This window comes from Pleurodeles waltl, chromosome 5 (genome assembly GCF_031143425.1).
Source record: "Pleurodeles waltl isolate 20211129_DDA chromosome 5, aPleWal1.hap1.20221129, whole genome shotgun sequence".
In the NCBI taxonomy this organism is placed as follows: Eukaryota; Metazoa; Chordata; class Amphibia; order Caudata; family Salamandridae; genus Pleurodeles; species Pleurodeles waltl.
The window spans coordinates 1434290158-1434302903 of NC_090444.1; the positions used below are offsets into that span (position 1 = coordinate 1434290158).

Sequence of the window (12746 nt, forward strand, 5' to 3'; positions counted from 1 at the left end):
CCACTGCTGACTAGTGCTAAAGTGTGTGTGTGCTTTTCCCTTAAACATGGTCACATTGGTGTATACACAATTGGCATATTTTATGTAGTTTTAAGTCCCTTGTAAAGTATTATACCATATACCCATGTCCTGTAAATTAAATGCTACTAGTGGCCCTGCAGCACTGATTGTGCATCCCACTTAAGTAGCCCTTTAACACATACCGGGCCTGCTAGTGCAGAGCCTATGTGTGCAGTTTGACTGCCACTTCAACTTTGAATTTAAAATTTAAAACCCTTTGCCAAGCCTCAGACTCCCCTTTTATTACATATAAGTCACCCATAAAGTAGGCTCTAGGTAGCATGTGGGGCAGGGTGCTTTGTAACTAAAAGGTATGATGTGTACTATTTAGTTTTGCATGTCCTGATAGTGAAAAACTCCCAAAGCTGCTTTTCAATACTGTGAGGCCGACCCCTCTTATAAGTTACCATTAGGAATTCCTTTTATACTTTTAAGCTGTAATTCCTGATTGACAAGTAGTATCTATGTCATGTTTCATATCATTGGAATGGTAGTTATAAATCCTCTTTACTAGTAAAGTCAGATTTAACATTACTATTTTAGAAATGCTACTTTTAGAAAGTGGGCATTTCGCTGCTCTTACAGCTGTGTACATGCAGTCTGTCTCTAATCCACATCTGGGTTAGGTAACAGCTAAACCTTGTTCATTCTCTGTAGACAGCAACAAACACTGGAGGATTTGGTGTGACTGAGAATTTATCTGCATTTTTATGGCTTTTTCAGGGCAGGAAGGATGGTAGGGCTAACACACCTGAATAAACAGTGCCTGTCCCCATAGAAAGGGTTGATTCCCCCTACTGCTAGTCTGGAGCCAGAGCTAGGATGAAAGGACCTCTGTGCACCTCAAAGACCCTTCTATGAAGTCACCCCCACTTCAAAGGCACAACTGGGCATCGGTACTGAGTCTCTGACCCCACTAAATTAGACACTTCTGGACCTACAAATGGACTTTGTCAGAAGAACTGCTGTACTACATCAAGGACTGTTAATCTGCTGGACTTATTACCTCAAAAGACTTCTTTTATGCAGTGCTGACCTGCTGCTGGCTGCTCTCTGATCCTGCTGAGAGAGAGAGTTGGACTCTGCCCTGCAACCGAAAGTGATCTCCAAGGGCTAGATGGCTTGTCTCCTTTTGCTAAAGACCCAGGGATATCATATTCTCTGCCCCTGCTCCTGGTTCACTGGAAGTGGACCTAGATACAAGCACCAGTGAAAATGAAGCATCTCCTGTCTGCTAGAAGTGAGAACTAATGCATCATCCCTTTTGCAGGAGTAAAATCAGTGCATAGCACTTAGAGCCTCAGCGGCATCTCCAGAACCGCTGCATCGACCAATGCATCCCCTGCCAGCTGGAAGTGGCGCCTGACGCATCAGCATCAATGCATCACTGAAACCACTGCATCACCGCCATCGCTGAAGGACAATCAACACATCCCTTCAACATGGTGGAGAAACATGGTGCATCAGCTTTGGAATCAATGGATCTCTGCTTCTACATTAGTCGTCAGAAACCAATGAATAACCATCAATGCATGGGAAAAATCAATGCATACCTCAACTGCAGCAGTGACAGTGACACATTTTGAGTTTGCAACCGGGATCAGGGTACTAGGTTTCCCGAGCCTGAAGGGCTCCTGTACACGGCCACTGCTCCATTGCGGTTGTCTTGAACTGTTGACATTGCCCCCGTACAGTGCAACTTCAACCAACCCCTAAAGCCCTATTTGCTTCCAAGCTCTATTTTTACACTTATTCTTCTAAAATTTCTAACTCGACTTTTACTCATTGGATTTTTGTTGTTTTGGTCTTGATTAGTTATAAAATTACTGTCTATTTTTCTAACCTGGTATAGGGGTGTTTTGTGTTGTTTCTGTGTGTGTGGTACACAAATACATTACACATTGCCTCTTCAGATAAGCCTGGCTGCTCTGTGCCACTCTACCAGAGGGTAAGCATAGGTTGTCTTTTAGTGTGTATCTGACGTACCCTGACTGGAGTGGTGATCCCTACTTGTACTGAGTGCATACCACTTCCAACTAGAATGCTTCATTGCTAACAATACCCTTCTGCAAACAATCCAACAGTGCCCCTCTCTGCCTAACTCCAATATGGTGAAACCTTTATCCCTTTGTACAAAGCCTGTGTGCCCACCCTTAGAGTACACTTCTTTATCCTGGTAATAGGTCCTGCCCTTCAGATCTCCTCACAGGTCCCAATCAGCAGACGCAGTTTTTCTTCTGTTCTTCCACAGATTCAGAGTGTTCTGAAGGTTGTCACATTTATGTCAGACACCAGCTTGTGAGGGTTGGGGACTCCCAGCACCTCTCTTACTAAAATAGAAAAAGCTCCCAGGTGCAACCCTACCCTCTTTTACAACAGTTTCTGTGTATGCTACTGCACACAATCCAACACTGCCCCTCTCTGTCTAAAACCAAAATGGTGCAACACTCTTCCTTTTATTCCTGTGTACCCACCCATGAGGTGTAGAAAGGGAAATGAACACCCCCCTCTCTGTGATCATTTCAAACCAATTCTTGAGGCAGGCCTCTCCAGACTGACATTGGACCCGATATAACTAAGGGAATGAAGAAAGAGGCCTGCACAGCTCTCAGGTAACATTTCCCTGTGACAGGGGAAGGCCTATTTGAAGTTCATTACATTTCTGGGCACCCTCAAATGGTCATCTTTCCAGAGGAACAGAAACACTACCCTACATCCAGATCGTTGTCTTTGCTCTAGAAGCGGTTTTCATGCATCATTTAGCACTTCAGCACTCAGAGGGCAACCAGTGGGGGTAAATGCAAATGATCCGCCAGAGGCTTTATGCAGACAAAAAGTAACTTTCTAAAAGCACCTTTCATATTTATTCAAAATCAGTCTTCACAAGTGAAATGGGCTTTCGATAAATATTACCAAGTCAAGGAATAGAATGTCTAGGTATTTCCTAGTCAAAGATAGAATTTCTAAATATATTAGTGCATCCTAGTGTTTGTCTATGGAACATCCAGGATTGCTAACTTTTTTGTGTTAGTCAATAAAAAACATATTTAATATTAACTTTACACATATCCTACCTTTAAATATCATGCTGCCTACCTTATGGGCTATAAGGCTTTCATTGGGGTGATATATTACTATTTAGACCCTTCACTGTAAAAATGGTTTCCTTTGACAGATTGAATTGCAGTCTTTAAACTGCCACACTAAGGCTAAAATGGTAGGCCTGAAATCATGCTTACACTATCACTGTAGTGATGGAAAAATATGTGCTGCAGTCCACTACTCACATTTAACTTACATGCCCTTGGCACACGTGGTAGCATACAATAGGGACTCATATGTAAAGTAAATATGCCAATTAGGAATATAACCACTTTGAACATGTATTAAGGGTCGGAACGCATGCACTGGGGGTTGGCTAATAAATTCTCAGTGCAGAGGATCAAAATCCCAGCAGCATCAGTCTACAAAATGGGGCGATCACTCAAAAAGAGGCAATTTCCTACAATATGCCTTTTTTGTCTTTTTTTTTTATTTAACCTGCAAACTGATATTAACTACATAATATCTTTTTGACTTTTCAGTCATTTGTGTACAATTTGCAATAGTGTTTAGAACATAATTTGTACATGATATATCCTTCTCTTTGTGGAATCCTTAAAGCTGCTGACCTGACCCTCAGTCAGTAAATGATGTTTATCTAAGTCTACATCCTTTGAATAACATTTTCTTTGACACACATTGTGCTACGAATCAGCCGTGAGAAATACTGTGAGCAAGACCAACATTGTTGGAAAATTAGAAACGAAGCTCAAAAGATGATGATATAATTTTACATGGGAACTCTCCAAAGTGAGCGGAAATGTCCAACTCATCGCACAGCTGCACTCATATTTTGCATTTCACTTCCCAAACAAAAGGTCCGGGTCAGAGCAGTAGCACTCTAAAGCAACCTACACTGCTGGATGTGTTGCCGGGTATATTCCCAAATAAATTCATAATTAGAGCAATGATAGGCACAGCACCGACAAGACAAGTGTCCTTCTGTTGTCCTACAAAATATATTCTCAAATCACTTAACTGTCATTTCAATACAATTTTAACTACAAAAGTCCATAAATCATTCAAAAAGCACAGCATTCCAGTGACCAATCAGACACAACAAAATACTTGCTAACCCTTCTTCCATTGCACCCTCTGAATAACACCTAATCATGCATATAAATATGCAATACTAATCATTCCAGCTCCAAGTTTTGTATAAAGGTCCAAAACGAATTAAGACTATACTGGAGAGACAGCTCCACTTACATGGCCTCCTTTGCAATCACATTGCAAATCATGTTTTTGTATTGCATCTCTATTGATTCCTGGGGGCACTCGTTTACCTGGTTTAACCTTCATAGCTCTCAAATACAAGTGGCACATGAATTCCGATGGGCCCGGTAGCAGGAGTTATTGGGCCCATCACAATTAGAAATTTTTGTTTACACCTGTCAACTTCGGAATCTGAAAGCAGCTGAAATCTCAATGGGAGAGACAAGAGGAAAGAAATTAAGGAGAGACTGGCACTGAAACACTAATTCCCACATTAAATTCCCAAACACCTGTTATTGCCCTATCCCCGGGAAAAACAACATATCACTGTAAACAGAGAATCCTATTCCTTATTGCAACTACCTATAATTCGTGAGTTTTCAATGCAGAGAGTAGGAAGGGTCATAATTTAAGGTTTGTCAGTCTGTGCTGGTCACATCACACTGTTTAATTTGAAGTTATTCAAATCCTTTGTCATTCAGAGATGACTGGCAAATTAGAGTTTTGTGACAGAAAACAGTAGGATATGATGCAATTTTCGATATGGCAATTTAAAGCCCGATTAAGCTGATTGTTTGTGTCCATGTTTGTGCCCATGTAAAAAAAACGGTGTGGTCGTTAAAAACATGCCTTGCAGCCAATTACCATGACGCATTTTGTATTGTATACTAGTCCGGTTTACGCTATGCTAAGGCACATAACAGCCACATCACTTACCACTGGTTTTGCAATACAGACTCAGTTTTTATTACTGGGAGATAAAAATTCCCTACAAGGATCACACAAGCACTATTTCATGATTCTGACATCACAATAATTCTTCATTTTTTTATCAGCGAATGGCGAGGGTATGAAACAGCGGTAAACTCAGTTAACAAACAAAAAGTGAACATATATTTTTGTGATTATTTATAGTGTGCAGTCGTGTTACATAACAAAAGAACTATTGATCCTAAAGATTCATAATTACAAAAGTCTGCAAACAGGAGAAAAACAGGTAACTAGTTCATATGTATTAATTTGCAATGAAATAAAAATGTTTTCTCACTTACGATTTTGACTCATCCCAGAGGACACAATATGGATTCATAGTTGCCTAGAAAATAAATGTAAAGTAATATTAATTGTCTTTTTACAGTTTGTACCCATTATGAAAATCATTTCGAAGTGCCCAAAAATATAAATACTGCCATCCTTTTTTCTTACATGCAAATGCATGTAGGGGTATTACTTTTAGGCAAATTGAAACGTAGGTCTACTGAAATATTGGGTTTCCAGATACAGACAGCAGCGCTCCTCTACTTTTTTCCTGAGGTAAGAGTATCTGTCAGGCTGAACAAAAGTCTGATTTAGGTCAGGCAGCCAGGAGTTGTACATGCGCTAAAAGTGCAGAGTCCTAGCTGCATGAGCTGAACTTTGCTGGTCTGAAGAAGTCACAACCCTGTGGACGTGACCTCTTCATCCTAGCAAAGGTGCCTCGAGGCCCTCCCCCTCATGATAAGGGGGAATGTCACTGATTGCCTGGGATTCGGGTGCTTCAGCTGAACTCAGGGTCGAGTGTCAATCAATGACACTTTATCCCAGAGTGGGGTAGGGTCAGCAGCCTCACTGACCCCATCCCATTCTGTGACGAGTTGGGACTGCTGCCTTCCCTCATTGGCTGACCTTAGGCCAGCCAATGAGGGAAGGCAGCAGTCTCAACCCTCCTGGGACCTCCAAGGCTTCCTGGTAGGAGCTGCTCATGAACGTTTTTTTTTATTTAAATGTTTGGTGCGTGCATGAGTGCGTGCGTGCGTGTATGAATGTATGTGTATTTGTTAGTGAGTGTTGTGAATCGGTGTGTGAGTGCGTGTGTGAGTCATTGGGTTTGAGTGAGGTGTACGCGTGCATAACGTATCCCCTCCTCCGCCCCCCTCCCTCTTAAAATTCACAGCCACCACTGGATACAGACGCATTTTTTTCATAATACAAAGGGAAATGCTGTGATGAGGATGAACATAATACCAATGAAGTAAAGTTCGACTGTTCTTCGAGGTATAAAGTCAAAACACGTTAAGCTACTCAGACACATTGATTATTGTGATCTATCACATTCACTCTACTAGCCGCGCAGAATGCTGCACTTTCAAGAAATAGTAAACTACTGGGCAAGTAATGGGAGGATGAATGCTTGTCAAACTATTATTTCTAAAAATGACTTATGCCATAATAGTCTGGTTCTTCTGAGTGGGAATTTTGGCTTAGTTGGACTTCAATTAAAGAATAAAATAATTTAGGCATATTGGAAAAACAAACTATTCTGAACGCCACAATTCAGAGCACACTTTGAATTGTTAAGTAACACATAGCATTGTGCCTTATCTTCCCATAGGCATAAGTAGTTATTATGTTTTTAAATGTCAGTGTCAAGTCCGTGTACTACATTTAGTGGCAGCTCAATCGTTTGGTGCACATGTCATAACCAAACACAAAAATATGGCAGGTAAAAAAAAAATGGAATTCATTATTGTTCTCTTGTTTAAAAAGGTGTCTTCACCTCATCAGTGTAAGGCTGGCTAGTTTGTTTGGATCACCCTTCAGATGTGTACCATATATGAATGCTAATAACATAAAATAATATAATCCACATTATGTTAAACCTACATGTGCTGATTGTTATAAGTGTGCACATTAATACATCAGGCATTCGTAGAGCTAGAAAGCATGCAAAATGTTTTAATTATTTTACTTGAGTTGGTTCTTCCTAAAAATCTTTCTTGTGTTTATGTTTTACTTCAATAGATTCTGGAAAAGTGCAATTTTTCTCCATAAGTTACAGTAGATTTCTTTGGTTGTAAGTTAGTTACTCTTATCAATACTACAAGTGCAATATTGAACCATGTTAATGCGTCAAACAAATTAAACTTTCCACCTATTACAATCACTGTTAGAAGGCACACTTGTACTGGGCGTTTCAATTACATATACGGCACATGTGCGATTTCTCCTATACATTGGACATTAATCATATTTACCTCATGTCCCTGTACAGGCAACATTTCCAACATAAGTCTTAACACAGAAAAAAACATCTATTAATAGTTTGATTTTGTATTTTCTGCACCACCTGAGGTACACAATTAAATGAATTTGTTAAAACAAACAGTATAAGTGTATTTCCTAGCTATTCACAATTGGCAAATTGTGTGAATGAACAAAGACACACATACACTAAGCTCATCAGCATATATGGATGGTGAAGAGTGAAGACGAGATAAAATATGACTAATATGTAGTGAAAATGGTCTCACAAGTGGTTTCTATGGGGCATGTTCACAAACTGTATTTTGCCGTAAGTTTAGTAGTACTTTACTTGTATACTACAAAATACTACTCATTAACCTACAAACAGAAGTCTCTGCCTATGACTTTACCTCCACTATCTCTTTTGTGCAGAGATCTCCACCTCAACTGAGGAAATCACCACACATGTATGCCTACTTTTTAGTGATAAATGTGGGAGGAACAGGGGAGTGGCTATGTTAGACCTAGCATCCTTGATGTGGTACTCCCTTAACCTTTTTGTCTTCAACACTCCTGCTTTGCTAACTTAATATTTTCTAGCTTTAGGACTCTTTACACTTTACCACTGCTAGCCAGTGCTAAAGTGTGTGTGCTCTGTCCTTAAAACATGGTAGATTTGGCTTACACCCAGTTGGCACAATTAATTTACTTGTAAGTCCCTACTAAAGTGATACTACATGTACCCAGGACATGTAAATTCAATGCTACTAGTGGGCCTACAACTCTGATTGTGCCACCCACATAAGTAACCCTCCAAACATCTCTCAGACTTGCCATTGCAGCATGTCTGTGCCATTTTTAAACTGCCATTTTGACCTAGCAGAATAAACTTTTTGCCAGGCTAAACCTTCCTTTTTAATACATATAAGTCACACCTAGGGTAAGTCTTGAACAGTCCAGTGGTCAGGATGCAATGTATCTAAAAAAAAGACATGCATTGTTCCATTTTACATGTCCCTGTAGAGAAAAACTTCTTAAATCGTGCCTCACTACTGCAATGTAGACAAGTCAAGTTTGGTGTCTAAAGAATTGTAAATAAAATATCTCCTTCATGGTAAAGTGGGATTTTTTATTCGGAATTCTGCATATTACACTTTTAGAAAGTTAGCATTTTCTTGTCCTAACCATTTGGTGCCTGCAAACGTTTCCTGGATCACATGACTAAGTGTAGCTGGCAGTTGAATGTTTGTAGGTTGCTCACAGACAATAAAGCAAAGGGAATATATGTGTTGGTAGAATGGGCCACTCTCAGTTAAAGAGGGGAAGGAGCTGTCACATACCACACTTGCACTTGACAAAGGCAATGTCACTGTTTTATTGTGTCTCAAGACTAGCTGGGGCAAGGAGAGTGAGGAAGCGGATGCCTGACACGTCCCCTACTTCTTACCAGACACAAAGTTTGGGCCTCAGACTCAAACTCTACAGTACACTTCTTAACCTGTGGACTCTACCAGGAAAAAGGACTGCTGTGCTGCTGAATGCACTGTCACTCTCCTGAACTGCTGCTTTAAAGGACTGCTGCCCTGCTGTGCTGGCCTAGTTCCCTGCTGCCCTCTTACCTGGATGAGAATCACTGAACCTGCATCTTCAAACCTAGGACCCCAGAGTGACTCGAAGGGCTAATTGATTCGACTCCTGATCCGAAGCCCAAGGGACATATCAGGCTTCCAACAACCTTGAACACAGCACCTGGACTATGCCATCTGTGAATCCTCCCTGCCAAATGTGGCGACCCCAGTCCTGGAAGCTTGGAAGTAGGCCTGAAGTTGATCTCCTAGATCATCTGTGGACCCAGCAGAACCAATGCATCGCCTCTGCTGAGTGGCTATTTTGTTGTTTTGGCCTTGATTTATTTATTAAAATGTACTTTATTTTTCTAAATTGGTGTGGGATTTTTCTTCCTTTGTGTTTTCACTTTGTTACTGTGTGTAGTGCTGCATAAATACTTTACACATTTCCTCTAAGTTAAGCCTCACTGCTCTGTGCCAAGCTACCAGAGAATGGAGCACAGGTTAGTTTAGGGTTTGCTTGTGCCCTCACCCTTCCAGGGATTGTGCTTGCTGCTTGAGTAGGGTTTCACCCTCCTCAACCAGTACCCAATTTCTTACAGATTGTAAAAGTGGAATACTTACTACTGAAAGAGGAGAGAGTTTAGAAGAAGAAAGGCTGGATTAAGGAAGCGATAGTGAGTGGTTTAGGATGGGACAGAAAGCCTCCCACAGAAGAGGAAGCCTATTGCTATTCACAAACTGCTCTTATAAAGATACTACTGTCAAAATGGACCTAATAACTGTGCTCCAGCTCAGACCTGAACTACGTCCAGCAGAGGACATGGCTTAAAATAGAACCTCATATGATTTTTTTTTACAATAATTTGATTTATTGAGATTCATTCCACATATAACTACATTTATAATTGTTTATAATTTACAAACATATATATACACATTTGATCAAATATATGTAAGTGCATGTGTGTGTTTGAGCATAAATTTTCACTGCATAGTAAATTAATATAGCAATGTTATTTTACATGGTTGTAAGTTCCTTCCAGTCCTGCTATAAGTAGATGACAAAGTCTTTATGTCAAGTAGAGATGACAGCCTTAAGGATCTCATCAGTAGATGTGTCTTTTATGCATGATCTGAATTTAAATACACATATCTCTAAAATGCTTCATCCTTTGCTGCATGAAAAAGAGAAAGAGAGCTGTTTAGAGCAAGTACTGTTTTCATCTCCCTACACTGGCCACTTTAGGCTGCTATGCGACATAAGATTTTGATGCAGATCTTTTGTCTGAGAAACTATGGATTTGCATAAAAACCCATAGGTGGTTGTATGGGAATGCCCATGTACCAACCTCTTGCCGCAAAGTTTTGCAAAGCAGCTGAAAGCACAGATTAGCATTACTTTGGAAAATTAATCAATGCACATCTGATCTTTTTTGGATGGTAAATCTCAGCATAACACTTTGCTCCTTGTTAGCGTTACAAACGTAGAGGAAACCCGGCACAAAACTTTAGCAAATCTGGACCACAGTATTTCCATCAAAGTATTTTACAGTTTTAAATTATTAGGAACAGCTTTTAATCATATTCCCCACATAGGGAACAAGGCATTCTAAACTATGGTCACTATGAATAACAGCTAATGTGTCTCTGATGTAAAAAATGGAGCAGGTATTTGGGGTGCCACTGACATTTTTAGTTTGCAAGTAGAAGTGAACACATTTTCTAGGATTCTAATGGGTGTACCTCAAGACATCTCATACCACATCTGCACGTCTGCCATGAAGAATTGGAACTAGGATATTTGGAAGACAAGGTAAGGTTGCCTTAATCACTTAATGGATCATAATTTGGATTTACTCTGTGCCTGGCCTTACTCAAGAGATCATTATGGATTTTCTGAAACTGGATGCAAGTCATAAGATAATATGGTTAGCATACAGTGAAAAACGGGTATGGACTAGGCCACCCAAAGCTGTTTGACATCCTGCAAAATATCTTCACATCAGATAGGAAAAGGGGTCACAAAAGATATCTAAAAAAGATAAGGATGCTGGGGAGAAGTCTGAGTTAGAATAATCAACTGGTAGGACATTTTGTGACTACCTAAAATGTATTTGCATCAATAACACATTTTTCTCACAGTGTATGAACATACCATGTTGACCATATTTAGAGTAGGCATTGCACACTATTTATTGTCTTTTGCTGAGAGGACAGGTCCGTGTAGGTATCATAAATTGGTGTCTGATATTTTACAATCTGAAACTATGATGTATTTTTTTTTACATTTGTTACAGCCCAACACAAACAATGTACCTAAGGCCAAATGTAAAATCAAAGTAGTCAGAAAAATCAGTCACAATTTGTGCACTGACTTTCACATAGTATGTCAGTTCATATAAATAAATCAGAGGGTGGTGAAGAATGACATGCCTAAATGATATTCATTAATCAGGACACAATTTGTCACCGCCTGTGATAGGTTACAATCACAGGTGTGCTGGCCTGCAAGAGAAAACAACCAACTTTATCCGCTATTGTTTTACAGAACTGAAAAACATTTTTTTAAAGCAAAATGAGTTCCTTAAAATAAGGATGAGGATGCTTGAAGCTGCTGCTCTAATCCTCAAAGGTCAAGGGGTTAAAAGAAGAACATCCTTTGAAGCCAGTAACTGATAAATAGGTTGTGTAGGAAAAATATCCTTTCTGCCCTGATCATCCCCATTTTTCACTGATACTGGTGGTTACTCATTCTGAAAGTAACCTAGGTTCTTCTAACCAGGCCCAGGGTCAGTGGTCAGTCTTTAAAAGGTGTACGGTAATTGGTTTAATTCTAATTGGCCAAGACAATCTATCTGTAAGCCCCCAGTATATGGTAGAGCATGTAGGTTTAGAGACCCCAGTAGACTTAATGCACTTAAGTGGGAACTGCTGTGGTGTCTAGTGTTATTTTAAACTCAGACGTGTCTTGCAGATTGGTTTTAAAATAAAACTATGTACAAATATGACTTTGGAATTAAAAGTACTTCCAAAGTCTAAAACTACCTTTTTATTAGATATAAGTTGCCTCTAAGGTCTGCCCTAGGTGCCCCATTGCAGGGAGCCTTATTATAAAAATATGAAATGTTTAATATTTTGTGGTGGGGAACAGTCAAAATTGTTTTTCCCGATTATAATACTGCTTGCCCCCTAGACTAACATGCAATGGATTTATTAAACTTTAATAAAGTTTAACTTTTGATTGGAGTTAGTGAGCAACTTGATTCAGAGTATCAAAATGGCAGTTACAATAAATCCAAACTACCACAGTTGGATTGTTGATAACTATTACAGGAAAGTAATTTAGAACTTACTATCCTGAATTTACCTATAGCAGTCCTGCAGCAGCTTCTTCAAGTTGATCAGCCTTTATACAGCCTTAGACAAGCTGTTTCCTAAGTAGATATGAAGAGGACAGGGGCTTAAACAATACAGCCATTTGGTAGGAGGAGATCTGTGCCCTGGAGAACCCAAGACTGAAAGGTGGCTGGGGAGTTAAACTGAACTTCAAAGATAGAGACACAAATGTCACAAGGCCAAACCCCCACTTCCTTGATCCCTACCCAGATGGAATCCCTACAAATTAGATTAGGACAGGGGCTCAAACACCTGTGGGTTAGGTTAGCCAGACCTGCACTCCAAGGAGAGAATTTCTTCATTTTGATTTTTGAGGAAATATGCATTTTGGGTCACAAATATGCCCCACTTCCCTGAAAGTGCTCATCACAGAGGGTGCTGACTTGAACACCATTGGTC

At 39.9% G+C, this 12746-nt stretch overlaps 1 protein-coding gene across 14 annotated transcripts in view; it reads right to left on the bottom strand.

The window, feature by feature from the left end:
- Nucleotides 1–12746, bottom strand: part of ADGRB3 (adhesion G protein-coupled receptor B3) — a 1499072-nt gene that overhangs the window by 492308 nt on the left and 994018 nt on the right. For all 14 annotated transcript variants that reach the window (XM_069235737.1, XM_069235727.1, XM_069235726.1 and 11 more), the window contains one exon: nucleotides 5430–5473. In XM_069235737.1, coding sequence (XP_069091838.1) covers nucleotides 5430–5473 — 44 coding nt within the window. The remainder of the gene's footprint in view (nucleotides 1–5429; nucleotides 5474–12746) is intronic.